The sequence below is a fragment of the Anopheles bellator genome, chromosome 2, assembly GCF_943735745.2.
Source record: "Anopheles bellator chromosome 2, idAnoBellAS_SP24_06.2, whole genome shotgun sequence".
NCBI classification, from domain to species: domain Eukaryota; kingdom Metazoa; phylum Arthropoda; class Insecta; order Diptera; family Culicidae; genus Anopheles; species Anopheles bellator.
This window is the reverse complement of record NC_071286.1, coordinates 17,037,733-17,057,094: the sequence shown is the minus strand read 5'-3', so window position 1 is coordinate 17,057,094 and position 19,362 is coordinate 17,037,733. Positions and strand designations below refer to the sequence as shown.

Genomic DNA, 19,362 nt, shown 5'->3' with positions numbered 1-19,362 from the left:
ACGAGAACTCACCGCTACGATGATTCGGACGCCACTCCCGGAGGGACGTTCCGGAACCATTCGCCGGACAGGGTAGCAGAGTAGCATTCATCAAGGCTAGTTAAAAAACGTCGGAGCGGTACGAATACGAATTTAAGGTTGGCCCGAACCGGATCGTAGTAGAAACAGCGGGCTACGGGCACCGGTGCCCGTAGAGCACCCGTGGCCAAAAAAAACAAGAGAAACATCACACGCCAGCGAAAGGAACTCTTCAGTTACTGTAGGGCCGTGTGCCGTTGATTTCCGGTGCGTGCGGGACGCAAGGACGAGTACCATCGGGTTGGTCTCTTCGGGTCACAGCGGCCGGGCAGCCTACAGCTACAGCGGTACAGTACAATGTCTTTATAATTGTAAAATGTAATTACAACAATTACGTTATGTATGGTATTTTACCAGCTTAAATAATATTAACACACTGTTTCTACACACGTCACACTACACACGTCGGCACACACTATAGTGTTAGAGAGAGGGCCCCAGAGTGCAGGACACCCGAAACCGAACCGGCAACCAGTGGTTCACGACATCAAACACACCCACATACATAATTTCGTCAAATTTCTTTTCCGAATGCTGTTTAAATACAAACACAAGAACCAGCGGCCATTAGGAGGTCCTTTCGGACCGGTTAAACCCCTTACGGAGGGTTATCTTCCCGTACTCGCAAATGTATGAGCGCACAGGCAGGCAGGCAGGCAGGCAGGTAGGGCCCCAACCCGATCGCGAATCCCGAAACAGGAATCCCGGTTTTCCTGTGGCGGTCCATTCCAACCACCCATAGGTTAGCGGTGTCGTGGAGCTTCGAACTTATCGAATCCCGCCCGCCAACCGGTCACCACTAATCCCCGTCGTACCCCCAAATAATCGCCCCTTCCCTGCCTGGACGGCGCGCGCCAATGTTTAGTTCGATCATCATTCCGACAAGGGCGAAAGGGAGAGAGAGAGAGAGAGCGCGCGCCATTTTGGTTAGAAGCATTTTCGCGATTCAGTTCATAAGGTTCACTGCTCGGTTCACGACTACATCAAATCTGGTGGCGGCAACCGCCACCGTTGGCCGCCGTACGTTGGCCCTTCTTCCGGTCCGGAATGGAAGGATTGCCGGAACGTCGGCGGCACCCCTCGGCCCCTCGAATGCCACCCTCTCACCATCGAGAACTGGGTAGGGGCTCAGTGTGACTAACTATCGCGCCACCGCCGGCCGGATTCCGGGCGCGGCTCATGCTGGCCCCACTGCCGTCGCTGCTCGGGCGACGCAGGGACCAGCGAGCCAGATCGAGCGACAGCGCACTAGACAACCACACACCCCAACACGGTCCCCTCGCAGTCCGCGCCGCAGTCCGGCTGGCCAGGAACCGGGTGGTGGCCTACGTAGCAGCAGCGGCTGCTGGGCAATTGGACCGCCATTCGCGGGCGACTTTCGTTTCTTGTAGACACGGCGATCGGCGGCACCACCCATCCCCGGCCAGCCACTGCGAGAGGGAGCCTAGGTCGCGGACAAGCGAAAGTTGGTCACACATACTCACTTCTCGATGGTGACCACCCTGATAGCCAAAAACCACCAAACACGATGCCATAGGTCGTCTGAGTTGAGTAGAAGAAGTGGAAGATTCTCGAACCCGGTTTTCGGTTCCCCAGTTACTGGCTAGGTTCGTTACGGTCCCTCAGTTACCCGTTCATCTGCTCAGTTAAGCCGCTCATACATTTGCCGCGCTGTGTGCTGACTAACCAGCCAGGGAGCACAGGATTGATGTTCAAGTATTGCCAATTAGTTGATTAACGTGTCTGTTCGGTTCGATTCCCGTTACCCACCAATGGAAGGTGAGTGTAGCGTGTAGTAGCGCAAAAGCGAGAGTAGAAAAGGATAAACTTAAAGAATAAAGAAACACACGCATACACAGAGAAAGATACACAAGGGAACTACAGCATAATGATGGTATCTAACGGTAATAATAATGATAATAATAATAATGAGCAAAACAATTATTATTATAATGCAAATGTCATAGCAGAGATCAAAGTTGCCTATGATGTTGGGGGCACTTTGGAACACTTTGCTGTCACCGGATGCGGAAGCGAGAGGCGCAGACAGAGGCGAACAAAAAAAAACAAAAGAAAGTAAAATCAACTGACCATAATATATTGCAGTGTATCCTTCTAATGAAAACGTTAAAATAAACCCAAAAAAATCTCAAGATAGAGTTGATGTAGTGTCGAAGTCATATGAGAATAATCGGAGCAAATCTCAACCAAAAAAAGAAAACACGCATATAAACGCATGGAGGAAAAACGTCACCTACAATATTACCTAAACCATAAGTGAATAGTGACACCAGACAGACCACGGCGCCTGCACACGCCACGATTGCCGATGGTTTTCCGCTTCCGGGTTGCGTAAGTTCACTGGGCGACCGACTCGCCACGAGCGACATTTGGAACCGGATTTTCGCGACCGGCCCGGTGCGCCGGGGGCGGCCTGTTTCGTGGCCTAACGGGAGGGCGTTTTGTCGCGATGGGTTTTTTGCTGGAAAATGGTTGGCCCCACAAAGTTGACGTGCAGTTCATCGTCACGGCATATGCACGGAGACACGATGGCCACGCGCAACGGTGTGGGGACTACGCGCAGTAGACCATGGTCGAGCAATGCAATTCGCGCGGCGATGCCGCCCTGCCGATGTCAGCCGAATTTGTAAAAAGAACGGTCAATGGTTCGCCAATGTATAGCCGGAGGGACTGTGCCGCGGCAACACCCTGCCCCGAATGGTGATGGTCTCGCCGCGAGCAAATTGACCAAAACGTTACACGAAAATGGCCGAACCGAACCGGAACCCGAACCCGTGGTACTGTGCGATGCGCCAACGATTGTGGTGCGGCAAGCGGACAACCGTTGCAAGGACGAAATCAAAAGCGAAAGACGCGTGCGGTCCCTGAAAGCATCCAGGTGGACACAGGCGGCACATAGTAGAGTTTAACGTAGTGAAACCAAACACAAGACCACAGGCCGGCCAACCGGAAGGAAGGCGGCAGAATACCAGAAAACTCACCAAAGCGCCGAATGCGGCCGAAATCATCCAATTACAAGGGAGAACAGTCAAGTAGCGGCATGCGGCAGGAGGTCTCCTTCGGGGAGGATAAAAAAACCAAAAACAAATGCATGCAAATTGAAGTGCGCGAAAAGCATAGAGAACTCGAAATTACTCTCGGTGTGTGAGAACAAACGGGCAAAATTGAATAAGTTGACGCGGTAAGAAAATTAATAGATACGCTGGACGACAGCAGCACACGCACGCACGAAGTGTTAAAACGAGATGTAGAAACTAAAAGAACGTACGAAAGGCACTGGCAACAAAGAGAAAGAGAGAGAAAGAGAGAGAAAACGAGCGTGAAACAATACCTCCGGTAGCAAAACAGTGAAAAATACATGCGTAAGGAGAATAAAAATAATACGTGCAAATAAGGTTGAAAGCGGGGTAGAAGTTGAAACCAAAAAATAAAAAGTAAATAGTAAAGCCATTGAATGAGAACAACACAAACAAAAAGAGGAAGAAAGGAACAAAACCAGAAGAGCAAAAGAGAAACAAACGGTTACACACGAGAATCGGGCGCTGCGGAGCGGAAGAAAACACAGAAGAAATACTATTAACTATTTAATAATTATTATAAAGAAGTGAATTATATAAAGTATATATAAATATATATATATATATATAAATATATGTGATTATAAATAGGTTAAACATAATTTGTCAATAGCAAGAACAACAAAATATATATATATATATATACATATATGTATATGTAATTAAAATATACACAAATCAGTAAAATTGAGTTTGCATCGAAATGGTAACTTTATAGCAGTAAATTTTTTTTTCCTACGCTACCAGAAAGAACATCTAAACGGAATTGAGAACACGATGGTAAGAAATGCTTCACTAGATAACCGAATCCTCCAATCCGTCGCTATCAGCAATCAATGTTCGGATAGCATCGACATTTACTAAACATCATTGAATTTGACTCACCGAAGTAAATGGTTTCAAAATCAGTTTTGCCAAAGTGGTTTAGAACTGGTTTACAGTCAATCTTTAGCTCCTGGGCGATGCACAAACTTGAAATTGTATGATCGATACTTTAAACATCGAGCACTAAAGCCACCAGCCACCAAGAAAATAATGGATTTCTTTTTCCCCAACCTAATAGCAAATATTGTGCACCTTTTTTTGCCTTCGCAACCCTTCTTTTTGCACGCGGAACCTTACAACAGTCGGTTTGAACCGACAGCAACTTTTCGATTCTCCCGTGACGGCTGTCAGTTTGCCGATTACTCATTGAGAAACATAAACAGTGCCCGTGAAAATATAAAGCAACAACAAAAGAAATTTGCGTTTCGCACTTTTCCGATCATCGGCGATCGTCGCGAAAGCCGATGTGCGACAGCGAAAATGGCCCTTTCGAACGTGTTGATTCTTAGCCAAATCGCTGGCCATGTGTTTGCATTTATCCTTTCGATGTGCATTTTCATTCCACTCGCGATCCATGTTCGGTCATTTGAGTAAGTCGTCATTGTATACGGAATTGTGTCGGGCGGAAGTTAACCCCCTCTTGTTTAACCATTTGCAGTGGCCACTGTTTGCTGTTCACCACCGGGACTTGGCAGGAAAAGGATGGTTTGATTGACCTGCGATGGGCATCGCAAGCATACTGCAGCTACCCGATCGTCGTAGGCGTCAGCCTTTTCATCATAACTGGTGTGCAAATTTACAGGTTCGTCACCCCGATGGTCATCCAGAGAAGAACTGCACACGCTAGCTTCAATGAACGTTGTTTCGATTGTTTTTTTTTCAGGATGGCACTGCTGGCTTATCGGGAACTGGAAAGCTCCTTCCTTGGCCTTTTCTTCGATGTCGTATTCAGCGTTTCCCTGTGCGCAATGACCCTAATTGGTGCCATTATTATCACACTGGGTTTCATCACCTGGTGCGAGCAGATGACAGAACGGTTCCCATCGTAAGCAATGATCAACGATTGTGGCCCTTGTTCGAGTGCTAAGCTTATACGGCACTATTTTTCAGATGCGAAATAGCGGACGGTCAAAACATTACCAACGTAGAGGTGAACATTGTAACGTCGGGATTCTACATCGAGATGGGCACCGCACAGTTCGGAGCCTGGGCATCGTTTGCTATCTTGGTCGGTTTGTCCGTTTTCGCGCTGCTTAAACTGATCAACAACCATCAGGTCCGCAACATTCGCGTGTCGATGTACATCGAACGGCAGCGCTTGGTAAACGAAGACGTTTACCGGGGCACCACCTCGGAGGTGCCCGCTTCGGCAGGAGCATTCAGTGATAATTAGGTGGCGGCCACGGGCGCACAAAAGTCGGCCATCGACTCGAATGGATTTGCTTGTACGAACAACGTTAGTTAAACTGCGGATGAAGATGAGAAAAATATGATTTTTCTGTCGCTCCGTTCGTTCAACCATGTACCAGTACACCGGTGTAATTTTTAACTCTATTCAATTTGTATAGGTGTATCGCAACTGTGAAGTCAAATGATTGGACATGTATTCCAGTGTAAAATGTTACTGTATCCTTTTCGAGACCATTCGGCGAACTTACGGCTTACGCTAAATGATGCGAAATAAACTAGAGCATAAAATAATCTTCCACAAAGTGCGTAGTAATTTTCCTATGAATGTAATATGCATTTTAGGGTATGAAAGAATATTTTCAGTTGATCTTAACGTAGATTAAGAGTTCATGCGAAGGTTCAGAAAATTCCTAATAACCATTACCTGTTGGAGAAAAGTTAAGTTTCCAGAGAGAAGAATTTAGACGACTTAAAGTAGAAATTCATTCAATACATAGTGACCCTAAAATTAGTTCTATTTCATTGGGTTATAGGCAGCGAAATAAATTTAGTTTTCCTCGCCATGACCATGTATTTAATGAAGAAGATAATTTTTTACATTCCTAAGGCGTTGGATTTTTATCGGAAATTAGGCATTTGCAGACGATTGTGCATTAATACTTTTTAGTGTTTTTTTACATTTTTAGTGCATAGCTTCTAAATAAAAAATTGAGCTATTTAAAATATCTTAAAAAAGAAGGTTATTCATTGTTCAAGTACATAAAATGGTGAATAAAATCAAAACACATGCAGAGAAACGTCAAACTTCTGTCAAAACGTTCACGATTTGGCATTACTTGTGGGCTACATGAGGCGTGAAAACTAGCGTAAACTTAATTTGTAATGTGAAATCGTTTACGTTCGTGTTTTTTTGGTCCGAGAAAATAGAAATAGAAATAGAAGAGAAATAAATTGATTTTTGAATATTTTTGTCTGTTTTTTTTTCGATTTTGTTGCTATACCAGCAAATAGGAACTTAAATTATCCTCTGTTTGTAAGCAAAGCGTATGCAAAAAGTATTTACGCTCGGGTTTACGCCTCGGCCGACCCGTAAACTGTTTGACAGAGGCACAGTAGTTTGGCATTAATTTGTAATGTCAAAGACATTACGTTACGCTTCATGTAGCTCCCAAGTTACAAATTAATGTTACGCTACTTTTTATGCCTCATGTAGCCCCACAGTATCGGCCAAGCAGGCAACGTCATTCCCGCTGGCTGGCTGGCCGGAGTATCGTGAAGTCACTGGTCGGCTCACAGAAGGGGCACATTAGCACATTAGTTGGGTTTTCCCGATCGGTTTTCGGGAAAAATTTTGCTCTCCATCAGGCAACGTCCCACTTCCATTTTCGGTGCCGTGGCGCAGAAGGATCTGTACGGCAACACACGCGCGGGCGTGTGTTTGTGTGTTCGTGAGTGCAACGCGAAGGGCTGTTTTGTGTTTATTTGTGTACACCGAGACCGGGATACGGCAATACGGGTGACACAAAGAAACCCAAGGATATCGGGTAATTGTGCGTGGTGGATCCTTCCCGCGGCGGCGGCACACCGATGACGGGGAGACCAAAGTTTCCGTCGGAACGGAATTCACCGACGCCCCGAAACGTCAACCGTGTGTGCTGGTCGGGAGAGCTGCGTGTGTGCGTGAGAGAGGACACAAGGGACAAACCAGCAGAAGCAGCAGCAGTCTCCATTTTCGTTGTGCGGACAAACGACGGCGACGACGGAGAAACCCGTCTTGGGCAGCCCGAACCCCAAAGCGCCTTGCCCGTGGCAGGAAGCATCAATCACTCCGTTCCGGTAAAAGTGTGTTCCATTAGCACGGGTCTGCCCTTTTCTGTGTGATTTGTTCGATTCCGACTAGGGTTGAGTTACAGTATTGTCACAGTACGCGAATTTTGTGAAGATTCCCAGTCACGATGTAGGAACCGTCGCGAACGGGTGCCGAGAATGTGTGACACTGAAGATCGTCCCGCAGGAAGCTCATTCAAATCGCTGGCTCAAAATCAGCAGTTTGCCAGTTTACTAGTGCCAGTGGTTCCCGACGCAGCATTGGGGCGATAGTGCTTTAGCGATACCTCATTATACAAAAACAACGTACACGCGAGATGGTGGCAAGTGATTCCGAGTCTGTCCCTGCTACTGCCCCCCGCTAGCCCCTCGACCGCTTTGGCAAAGGTGTGTTGGATGTGAAGTGAAAAGTGAAAACAACGGAGCGGCAAACACAACCGGGGACCAAACAGTACCGCTTTCGGATTGCGCAGGGAAATTTCGTACGAAAATCGCTGCCCTTTTATTAATATCGCCACCACCACCACCATCATCAGCATCAGCATCGGTGCGGGACACCGGCCGTCAGATGCTCCCCTGACCAACCCAATTTCCTTGCGGCAAGCCAGCGGGCACCGGAGCGCAACGGAATAGAGGCCGCAAACGCCTTTGCTCGCATTTTTAGGCAATAGAAAACTCTTTCGTCTTGCAAGAGGAGAGAAACAGAGAGAGAGAGAAAGAGAGAAAGAGAGCAACTTAAAAGCCCTTTTGGAAAAGCAGTCCCAGTAGTCTGCTGCGATCTACTTGGATAAACGATCCAAGCAACACAGCCGCTGCCGCAGTTTATGGTACGTGACACCAGATTTGCCGCGCTTCTTTGTCGTTCCGGTTTAAAGACATTCCTGCCGCGATGGACGTCCTGCCGAAAGCTGAAGGTAAGTAAACACCAGCCGCCAGTCCAACGAGTGTCTACCAGAAGTGCGTAAACTAGAGCCCCTTGATGGCTTTAATCAACCCATGAGCCTTTGAAGGTGACATAAAGGTGTGCACCGAGAAATGCCGGCCCTTCGGTGGACCTATGACAAGAATGTTTCGCTTCTGAGCGAAAGGATCCTTTCCGGGAAGCTGTCAAAGGTTCACTGAACCTTTCGGCCTTTTTCCGCTTCGGTGTGCCTTCATGGAACCGGCCGAAAATTTGATCCGCTTCGGTGGGGAGCATGCCAAAAGGGATACGCAATATCGCTCCGGCAGGGGTAAGTAGAGTACCGTGTTGCACAGGACCAAACCCATTGACCCAATTTTAGGCGAGAGACTCGCCGGTCCTAAAGAGAGGGAGAAAGAAAGCTTCCGATGAGTGATTCGGTACAAAAAAAGCGGTATGGTAAAACAGATGAATAGACGGATACTTCTGCCAATGGATGTGTCATTTTTGGGAATCCTTGAGCGGTGCTGTGCTGCTCAATACATGATACGGCGCATTGGGCCAATTCTGCAAATGGATCGATTATAAGCAGGACAGAAAATTGCTACGTCACTCGGGACGATTTTCTTCCGCCTACTGGGAACACAAGTGGGACAACATTTTCTCACTTGTTCGTGTCCGGTACTGTCAGCCCAGGGACAGGAAATGGTTCCGCCCTGTGAATGGTGACCATGATTCTTGGCTTCGTTTGATTTCTTCTCACCACTTATTTATAGTCCCTAGGCACGAGGCTGTTCTAGTGCCGTTCTTTTTAGACAATCGCCCCCCGTTCGGTGGCATAGTTTCACGACGCCGTCAGCTCCGACCGGGCCGCTGGACCGACGATATTCAATCCAATCCAGCTGCAAACTGTTGATGACTCAATCATCGCACCTCAGAAGGGGGCGGTGCGATGATGATGGCATCATGATGTGACTACTGTCGCTGTGCCGGCCCCGAGATGATGTGTCTACCCTGGTCGCTGCGGTGGCTCATCAGGAGGCTCTCCGTGGGCAGGAATGTAGGCCATCCGTTTGCTTCAGACCACACCCTTTTCGTGGGTTTTTTTTTCACCACGTCAATCGGCCACTGCGGGACAGTTTCGAAGGCAGGATTTTTACTGCTCTTTTCGAGCGCCTTTTACAGTACATTTCTTCAACAGTCTCACCTCCACCGTCCCGCGTGACGCCGCTGATAAGATTAGGACCCATGATGTGGCGTTCGCGTTTCAGCGAGTTGCTTGTTGATATCAGCGGATGTTGAAGATGGATTTTTATCGCAAAGCTGCATTCGTTTTTATCCGGGTGATTCCGGTGAGGATGGGTGACGTGGCCGCACGAAGCCAGCCATCAAGCAATCGATGATGAGGAAACTGGACATTTAGATAAAACGCTCCACAGACCGCCGGGTTCGGGACGGGTTTCGCAATCGAAAGCGCTTTCGCCGGTGAATCACGGAAGGAAATGGCCGCTTGAAGTGCGATTGAAGTACGAACAGGCCAAGGAAGATTTGCAATTCACTGCCTTGCCTTCGCCAAAATCCCTCCGCAAGCTTCAACGAGACGGCTTCGGCCGACGCGTTTGGATGGAAGGGTATTCTGTCTACCACCAAGATTTACACCAAGTTGTTATCGTACGTGTGCGCTTGTCCTTATCGCTTCAGCTTCCATCGCTGCACCCGTCCCTTGCGCCTTTCCGGGCATTCTGAGCACGTCCGCAGCACACACGGCATGGCGGCACCATATGCGCCAATTCAACTCTCGCCTTTTGGTGCCATTTGGCGCTCCGGTGCTGCTCTGTATGATCGAGTGTCGAAGGGATTAACGGGGACGTGGCTTGCTGTGCGAAAGGCAAATAAGCCAAGGATCGCGGTGGCCCTTCGCGGTTCAAAAAGGTACCGCATCATTCGTGGAAACAGCCATCCAAGCAGGCGAGACTAACTTTCTTCACTGTCAGCTGCAATAAATGCGCGTTTTTTGAGGGTCTTGTACAAAAGTGTACATCATCATGCGGCATTAATTGACTTTTATGAGTTTCTTCGTCTCCGACAGAAAAATTATCATTTCTTCACGATCGATAAGCGACGACGCTTTGGGATTTGAAACTAACTGAATCACAGTACCGTGTCCGCTTCCGAATTTTCCGTTTGTGGACACCGAAAGAGAAACCCGTTTCATATATGGCGGCCGAACAGGGAGCATATTTATTTATTTTCATTTCCCGCACGCTGCCTTGCGCATGCCATTTTATCTTTCATTATCATCAAAACTCAAAATATGTATGTTTTGACGAAAGGAAAAGTAGTGGCAACGAAAGACGGGAAAAAACAATTGGTCGGGTGGTCTGCCACAAAATGAATCGAAACTTTGGCGTGGTATCATTATTGCTTCGCCATCTTGTGTACCTGGTTCCGGTGAAATCGCTCGAGTAGATCACGGCCCACTCCTTATCACGGTGCCTTATCTTATCTTATCCACCCTCGGCAAAGCTCGTCATCGGGCAGCGCTATTGTTTTTGGAATCGATTTTAGTACCGGCCTAGTTTAACGGCGGCACAAAACTGTGGGTGTGTTTCATCTACTCTCCTTTTGAAAAAAACGGGATCAACACGGGACTAATATTATATTAACCGAAACAATAGTGTAATATTTTCATCCATTGCCAACGATTCTTTGCTTGCTGGTACAACCGTCGGACGGTGACGGCGGCCCACCGAGATGAGTCATGCGTGAGCTTTGCAATCCAAATTTATGGTCGCTGATTTACATACAAACAATGCGCCGGTGCTCCGTGGCGCGTTCCGCTGCAGGTGATGCATGCTTTTGCGCCCGCGACAGAAAAGAAGCCACGCCAACCACCAACCCGAAGCCGAAAAGGGGGGCGCTTGCAGAAACATTACCGAGGAACTAGTAATTTGGGAAGAATGTGTAACCAGCACAACACTCCACAGCTGGGGCGAGGAAACAAAAACGGGTTCCGCTATCGCGCGCTGCCTGCCGGTTGGTTGTTGACACGTTTTAACTCCGAAATTCGATGGAAGTTGGTGAGCTTTTACCAAATAGACACCCTATATGCAAACAGAGGATCAACCAGCATATACAGCAGGGTGCAGTATCTTGTTGAAACTAATAAACGAAAGCGAGCAGTGCCAATTATGGAATGGCCAGTTTTATGATCCATTATCACGAATCCTCGAGCCTTCTTCCAGGTCAGCCTGCACGCATATGACATCCATTAGCGTGTGCCATCCGCCTGCCGTCCCGATAAGAGGTATCTATAAATCTTAATCACGCAGGTGCCACCCTGACGCCAGCTAGCGCCGCCGCCACCGAGTGCGCCTCGCTCGTTAGCAAAGCAAAAAATTAACAAAAACCTATCGAGGAAGGCTCACACAAAGTTTCCGCCTCCGGGATAGCGACCGAGACCTGGCCAACAGCCGGCGACGGATACAACCGCAACCGCGCAAGCCGAGGAACTAGTTTGATTCAGGGCCAACAGGGTGATGATGATCCCATCCTCGACGTACCATGTCGATGATGTATCTACCGGCCAGCTGGCGGGCACGATCTTCGCTTCTATTCTAGGCGTTGCCCTGCCCCAGCTCGTTGCATAACACACCCGTACGATCGGTGACTCTACTCGCTTTGCATACCATACCGGTTGGCCAAGCCTGCCAAACATTTGGCAGGGCCCAGTTTCAGCTCTGGTCAAATGTTTTCCAACACGCTCTATCGTCTGTGTGTCAATCTGTCCTCCTGATAACATCGGACCCTGCTGTTGCCCAAAAGCGACACTATGCACCGCGGCTGCTACCGTTCTGGTGCTTCTGATGGGTGAGTTTGGGACGTTATCAGTACGTGTCGCGAACTCCACCACTATCATCGCGGCCTTCGAGAGGCCACTTCTGTGTCGCACACCGGAACCAGCAACCGAGGGGACAAACGCCACCAAAAACTTCCCGCCCAGCCAGCGCATGATGAGCCTATCACTGCGCTGATGATTCATCGATTACGCGTACGCGCTATCAATGAAGTGGTGCTAGTTGTACAAACTGATAAGAACGTTATGACATCCTTTTGAGTCTAGATCTGAGCCTAACAAACGATTGCTTTCATGGTCGCTGGAAATGGGCGGTAAACTTAGCACGGCAGAGTCACTACCTCTGACTGTGCTCAATCAGGTATTGAAGGTTGCATTATAGATGACCCAAACGTGCCCCCCACTCGCCGAGAAGGGGGGCTCGGACTGGGTCGCCAGAATGTAGTAACATTGCGTGCGATTACTTTAACCACATATCTGGATGGGATGTGCACTATCAGCAGCTGTGGTCGATGGCGCGTGCCATGCGCCACACCTTCGCTGTACTATGCTACGCTTCGAAGAACTGCATAACAAGGGCACTACATGGTTCCCGCTCTAAAGACGCATTCTTTTGCCGTTCCAATGTAGAAGAATTTGCGAAGAATGCCAAGACATAGGTACCAAATTGCAACACATTTTATTTTCATTTGCTTCCCTTCGATATCTAAAGATCATCGCGAATATATTCTGTATTTCATCAACTTCGACCTTCTGCTGTCCGAAGCAAATCCTGACATTTTGTTCACAACGCTCCGAGTCCTTTTGGGTCGAGCCTCGCACACATCGGCCATCACTTTTTGGGCAGCCTCCGCGACGGCCAGCGATTAATCCGTTTCTCTTCACGCAAACACTGGCGCGTTCTCCTTTTCTTTTTTCTTTCGTTGCCACTTTCTTTGTCTTTTCGGTTCGGTTCGAAAAGAAAGGTCGAAGCAGCGCAACGGAACCGGAGAAGCCCAGCCGCCCATTCTACCGTCGAGTCGCCCGGCAGTAGTGGCAACAGCAGCAGCAGCAGCAACACTATCGCATCCGCATGTGAAAATGGCCCCCGTAAAGTGCCATCAAAACGTTGTTCGGTTCGCTGTCATCCTCGAAACCGATCGTGCATCTTCCTCACCCGAGACCGCCGGTTTCTGGTCTATGCTCTTTCGCTTCCTCCCCCCTTTTTTGGGGCCAGTCCCTGTGTACAGGTTAACAAGATGGTTTTACCAGAAAACCGAGAACAGCAGCAACGCAACGAATCGAGCCTCTGGAGAGGAATCTAGCACTTTGGCGGTTGTTCACCTTTCACGGCTGATTGTGTTTTGCTTTCGATTCTTCCGCCCTTGAGGGCTGTAGGGTAAACCCTAAAGTGGTCCGCCATCACCCGCTGCTGCTGGTGGTGGCCAGCTGGCTTCGTAGCCCCACACATCGGCGCACATTTACCAACACACACCCGAACGGAAGGTGATGTTACAAATTAGAAGCTTCTTGGGCGGCGGGAAGGTGTTGATCGTTTTCCAGGAGTCAGCTGGAGCCCCCGGGCCCCGGGAGTCGTGACACATTCGCTGCGCCCCAAACACCAAGGTGCCGTGAACGAATTTGAAAGTACCTTCGGTGGTGTAGTGTTTGCCGCCTTGTGGCATTTTCTAATCCCTCGGCCCGCAAGCGACTCCACGGGGCACTCCCTTTCGCCCGTGGGAGAGGGCCGAGAACGGGCTGAGCGAAGGGAACCAGTTGTGTATCACGATTTGATCTGGTCTGGCCTGGCCCGGCTGGCTGGCTGGCTGGCTGGTCGGGCCGAAGGCAACATCAAGCATATGACACCCGCTCACCCGACGGTTGAACTCTCTACACCGCATACGAGGGCGGCGCGGCCTGTGGCAGAAGTGTACCGATGGAAAAGAAGGAAAAGCCACATAAAAACAGGTCATGAAGCAGTAGAGCGCGCCCGCGGAATGGAGGGTCCTGTGCCTGTGTGCTCCACTCCAACGAAGCACCAACCAACCAGGCCAGCCAGCAGCTGGAAGATCGGCCTTCCCGGCCCGCCCCATAAGCTGTGCAGATGACGACGCGTCGTGAAGATCGGCCCGACACAAAACCCGACCACTCGCGCGATCGACGCGCGCGCAACTCAATAATCCGGGCGGCACAGTATCTAAACGCAAACTAGGGAACGGCCGACAGACAGAGGGAGAGCGTCTTGCGTGTCAGGCGGACAGGCCAGAAGAAGAAACCGAAGAAGCCGTGACTCCCGTGTCTTTTAGCCCCGGTTTGTGCTTTGTCGCGCGAAAATAGGTTAAACCACTCTCTCGCGTGACGGCGCGCGCCAGCAATCTGTGCGCGTCTGCCAACAACGGCGACCGCAACGGCGACGCAATGTGGTGTTTGTGGCAGTTTTTTTTTCTTTCCATTTTTTTTAGACTGCCTTCAGCCTTCGTCGTCCCCCCGCCGGCGGGGGTCGTTTGGTAAATGATTTTGTAATGTGGCCAAACCGTCGTTCCCGGGATCCTGTAGTGTGTTATTGCGATGCGGTCACAGCGATCGCGTTCGGTTTGGTCCGTTTCTAAAGTGATCCACCTTTGGGTGTGTTTGAAATTAAACAAATCTGGCCTGAAATTTGCCTGCCAGAGCCACAACGACTGAGACTGAGCACTTGCGAGCTGGGCCTTGGAAAAAAAATTACGTAAATGGGAGCTTATTTCGGTAGTCTCCTCTGTGGAGCCATCTCCGTAGGCTGCTGCTTTGAGTTCTGCAGTTCCGTTGACTTACGTTCGGTAAGCAATATTGGCCTTTGCAGAGTGCGGTGAGAATGTTTCGTTACTGATTTGCTTAATCTCTTTGGTCCTTAAAATATAAATTTCTTAACATATTCGATATTTGCGCAAATATTTCTTGGTTGCTGCTCGTTGGCTTCTGAAGACCTTATACAAACAAAACTAACAATGAGAAGTGTCAACCAATTGCTCTAACGTGTCGTTAAACCCCTTTCGATTGCTTCCTTTTCCAGTGAGCGCGGTCGTCGAGTTTGACTACACGGCCAAGGAGCCGGACGAGCTGACGCTGAAGAAAGGTGCCATCATAACGAACATCAAAGTGCAGGACGGTGGCTGGTGGGAGGGAACACTGATCAGCACCGGCCGTACCGGTGTGTTTCCGGACAATTTCGTCCGCGTACTAGAGCAGCAGCAGCCGCCTGCGCTGGTGGTGGAAGACAAGAACGATGTCGTTCTAAGGTGAGTCCCGCGCAGCACCCCCGTGACATCACGATTAACTCTTCCGTTTCCTTGCGCCCGCAGGGACAAGAATGCGACGATCAACCGGCGGTGCCGGGTAATATTCAGCTACCGAGAGAACAAACCGGACGAGCTAACGTTGGCCGAGGGTGACGTGATAGAGTTTTACGAAGCCGTAAGTGATGCCTACCCACACTGGCAGAGTGTGTCGGAGAAAGCGTGAAAGACGACCAACGTTCCTCATTACGCGTTCCCTTTGCAGGTCGAGGAAGGATGGTGGCGGGGCAAGCTGAACGGACGCGTCGGTGTGTTTCCGTCCAATTTTGTTGAAATGATCGAATCCGTGTCACCGAAGTCGTCCAGCCGCAAGAGCGGCGGCGTCACGATGATTGACGGCAGTGGTGGACCAACGGCACTGGGTGTGTCGGTGAGCCTGTCGAAGAACAACAGCCTCAACAAGAGTCGCACGAGCCTCAACAGTAGCTCCCGGGAGGACCTGGACCGGCACGATGCACCGTCGCTGCCACCGAAACCGGTGCGCGAGATGTGCAAGGTTCTGTACGCCTACCAGCCGGCCAACGAGGACGAACTGAAGCTGGTCGAGGGTGACATCATCACGATCCTCACCAAGGAGCTGCCGGACAAGGGCTGGTGGAAGGGCGAGCTGCGCGGTCGAGTTGGTGTGTTTCCGGACAACTTCGTGGCCCTGCTGGCCCCCGAAGGCCACAAGACGGCGCCCACCGTGTCAGCGTCGGTTCGTTCGCTCGGCAGCACCGGTGGCGTAACGGCATTCAATCCGGTCACTGGCGTGGTGTCGCTGGTCAAGGAACCAGTCGGACACGGTGGCCAGAGCATAAAGCCGGACCGACCACCGCCGACCAGCAAGATGCACATGTTCACCAAGCAAAACTCAAGCTCATCCGGCTCTACCACGGTGAACGCCTTCCGGAAAGAGAGCTTCGGTTCGAAGGATTCGTTGAACGAATCGACCGGAAGCGGTGGTCCCAACAATTCCCCCTCGGTCACCGGTTCCCCGACGTACGGGAGCGTAGCGGCGCACCGGAAGTCACTGGAAAGCAAAGCGTCGTCCGCCGAGAGCACCACCGTCGGTGGGGCTCCGTCACCGGGCGCGCTGACGGAGAAGCCGCCCCGGAAAAGCCTCGAAAACAAATCGGCCATCGCCTCCGAGATACGCAAAAGTCTCGAGAACTTGGACAGCGATAAAAAGTCCACCCCGCCACCGGTGCTCGGCAAGAAGCCACAGGTACCGATCAAAAAGTCCCCGTCGATCACGAGCGTCACCGGGAACCTGTTTTCGGGGCTCAAGCAGAAAGTGAAGGGAAGCGGCGGATCACCGGCGGCATCGGCGACGGACAAGGGGGACGAGCGCGATGGTGGTGGTATGAGCCGAGCACGATCGGAGGTGGCCGACAACGGTGATCGCTCCGTGACCGGCGAGCGGATCATGGACCTGGAGCTGGGACACGTGGAGCGGGGCACCTCGGTGCTGAAGGACATGCGGGCGAATCGGGCAAAGGCCCCGAAACGAAGACCGCCGTCGTCACCGAGCAGTATTATAGGCGATTCGAATGCCTCATCCGCGCCCGGCAGCATTATCACTACCAACGGCGCCACCCTTAGCAACGGTGGCTCTTCGGGGCTGTTTACGCAACTTTCGCTCGAACCGGAAAGCCCCAAACCGGGAGTGCTTCTTCCGGACGTCACAAATTCGCACGCGATGCCCGCCGATGCTGGTGAAGAAGTCGCGACCAAAGCGACGGCCCGACCGCGCGAGTGGGAAAAAAATAAAGTGCCGTGGATGGACGAGCTGAAGGCAAGCCAGGCCAAGAAAACAACGGCCGCCGGTGGGCCGGTAGTGGAAAGTAAATCTCCCGAGCATCATGGCGGCACCACGGTCAATCACCACAGCACCGTCAGCAGCAGTAGCAGCGGCCACTTCCATCATCAGGAAGAGTCGAACATTATTTCCAAATCGTTCCACGCGAGTTCCACCACAACGTCCTCGTCCTCGGCCGGGGCGGGCAATGTGTCCCGCGCTCGGCTGATGGAACGTTCGGCCACGACCACGGGTGTGCCGGCAGAGAGCAATCACCACAACAGCACCATCACCTCCAGCAACACCGCGACCGCCGTTAACAGCAACAGTAGTTCCTTCGATCTGATTGCTTCGTGCAATCGGAAGGAACCGGCCACAACCGGTGCCGGGCTCGGGGCGCCCGGTGAACCAAAGCTGGCCACTGGTGCGATGACGAAATCGATGTCCGCCCTATCGTCATCGGTCAGCAGCACCACCACAACCAAAATTGCCATTTCGTCGTCCGCGATATCGTCGTCGGAACACTCCGGCAACAACGGTGTCCCGACGGATGCGGCGGGTGTAACGACGACAACGACGGGCACTGGGGCACACGCAACCACCACCACCACCACCAATCGGCCCGTTAGTGTGAACCTCCGGAACACTAGCCTATCGCCGACACCACAGAACCGTAACGCCAAAACGATCCACATCGTCGCAAGCAAACCGCCGGCCCCGTCCTCCACGACCGCCGCCACAGTCACGTCAACCGATGCGCCACCAACGGGACCCGCCGTCTCGGCGGACAACGTGTGCGGTCGGGTGCACGATCTCGAGCAGAAGGTGTACCGAATGGAGCGCCAGCTGGTGGCCCAGGGCGGACTGATCGACGAGCTGACGCAGCTGCTACGGGACGAGACAGACAAGGTTCGGACGTTGCAGAAGGAACTGGAAAAGTACGCGCAGTGCGTCACGCAAGTATGATAAGACGGGAGTCGGGATTGGTCGATCCGCGCTATGATCGCTGGCGTCGATCGGTTCGTGTATAGAGAGCGAGCGCACCGTCATTAGGCAAGAAGAGTAGCGTGTAACGTGTGACCAGAGAGCAACCCCGTAGTACGATCGCACAAACATACCGCAGCCCCCCGGTGCAATGAATGTGGTTCTAGATTGAGTGTAGATTATCCGGCATGAGGAATTGATGGCCAATCGGCGCGCCGCGGTACATTAAAGTTATGTACCGAACCCGTGCAGATTATTGGATGGTTCACTTCTGCCGGAGCAGCAGCCGGAAGTCTGCTTGTTGCTCCTTATCGTCGTGATTTCTTTGCTATTCTTCGCTTTTCTACAGAAAATCGATTTATGTACAGTTTCGAAATATTCACCACACACTGGTCGCTGGTCGAGGCGGATTCGGACGCGACGGCAAGCGGAAAACATTTGTAAACACTGTTTCCTACTTATCATTCCTAGTTCTCTTCTTCAGCCCACTTTGGGGAAAGCGCAAAAGTATTCACACTAGATCGGCGCGAGAACTCGTACCCGTAGAAAGGGTTCTACTCAACTATTGTGTGCAGCATTGTGAACTATTGTGACCCGGAACGAGGCCATATATCGCTCGGAGAGTGAAGGGGCGTTCCACTCGATCCGTTCGCTGCTGCCGTTCCCTTTCTTCGACAATTGATTTCTCGTAACGTACATGTTATGCATTCCGCGCTTGGGCTGGTTTTTTGGGAGGGGACGGCGAGCGGCGAGCATTCCGTGATAAAATAGGGCCACGACGCTAGTAGGAGGACGAGGCACAACAAGAAACACTGCGGGACCGAAAAGTGAAGAGCGAACATGATAGAAATAAACGTCGATACTGTTAGGTCGTACTTAAGCGGACAAGCGTAACAAGCTAACAAGAGTCAAGACAACAAAAATCACGCGCCGTAAATTAGAATAAACAATAACAATGAACACAAGGACCCTTTTGGGTCCACCCGAAACACCCGAAAACGGCCCGAAGCCTGTCCGGCAGTGGAGAAACACGAGTATTATGCGGTGGTGGTAGTCGGTTTTAAGGCGTCCCAGAGCGGGGCCGCTTTCGCACTGACCACAGGTGCGGGGGGATCGTCGAAGAGCGCACCCGCCCCGATTGCGATCCTTTGCAGGCCAACACGCAGCATTGCGTGACGCGTTTTTGACCGATTTGCGCTTGTTTGTAGTTTTATTTTCCGAAGTTAGCGAAACGTATAATGTCGATAAACTTTACACTAAATGGAGTCCAATAAATTGGAGGCAAACGAATT

General features: G+C 50.9%; 2 protein-coding genes across 3 annotated transcripts; both read left to right on the top strand.

Annotated features, from left to right (window-relative positions):
* Positions 1-4,378: 4,378 nt before the first annotated feature.
* On the top strand, positions 4,379-5,702 carry LOC131210117 (transmembrane protein 179). Its single transcript, XM_058203319.1, has 4 exons — positions 4,379-4,591; positions 4,660-4,803; positions 4,885-5,046; positions 5,112-5,702. The coding sequence occupies exons 1-4, from the start codon at positions 4,482-4,484 to the stop codon at positions 5,392-5,394; spliced, it is 699 nt and encodes a 232-aa protein (XP_058059302.1). The 5' UTR covers positions 4,379-4,481; the 3' UTR covers positions 5,395-5,702.
* Positions 5,703-8,127: 2,425 nt separating this feature from the next.
* Positions 8,128-19,348, top strand: LOC131210115 (mucin-19-like). 2 transcript variants are annotated; one of them, XM_058203316.1, is made up of 4 exons: positions 8,128-8,152; positions 15,024-15,249; positions 15,313-15,424; positions 15,512-19,348. In XM_058203316.1, the coding sequence occupies exons 1-4, from the start codon at positions 8,128-8,130 to the stop codon at positions 18,050-18,052; spliced, it is 2,904 nt and encodes a 967-aa protein (XP_058059299.1). In that variant the 3' UTR covers positions 18,053-19,348. The 2 variants fall into 2 exon arrangements, with proteins under 2 accessions (XP_058059299.1, XP_058059300.1); XM_058203317.1 differs by lacking the exon at positions 8,128-8,152 and adding an exon at positions 10,844-10,904.
* Positions 19,349-19,362: the final 14 nt, after the last annotated feature.

Bases quoted from the DNA above. Each gene is read 5' to 3' on its own strand.
- LOC131210117 (XM_058203319.1), top strand. From the start codon at position 4,482: ATGGCCCTTTCGAACGTGTTGATTCTTAGCCAAATCGCTGGCCATGTG. The intron at 4,592-4,659 runs GTAAGTCGTCAT...AACCATTTGCAG, and splicing joins ATCCATGTTCGGTCATTTGA to TGGCCACTGTTTGCTGTTCA. The intron at 4,804-4,884 runs GTTCGTCACCCC...TTTTTTTTTCAG, and splicing joins ACTGGTGTGCAAATTTACAG to GATGGCACTGCTGGCTTATC.
- LOC131210115 (XM_058203316.1), top strand. From the start codon at position 8,128: ATGGACGTCCTGCCGAAAGCTGAAG. The intron at 15,250-15,312 runs GTGAGTCCCGCG...TTGCGCCCGCAG, and splicing joins AAGAACGATGTCGTTCTAAG to GGACAAGAATGCGACGATCA. The intron at 15,425-15,511 runs GTAAGTGATGCC...TTCCCTTTGCAG, and splicing joins TGATAGAGTTTTACGAAGCC to GTCGAGGAAGGATGGTGGCG.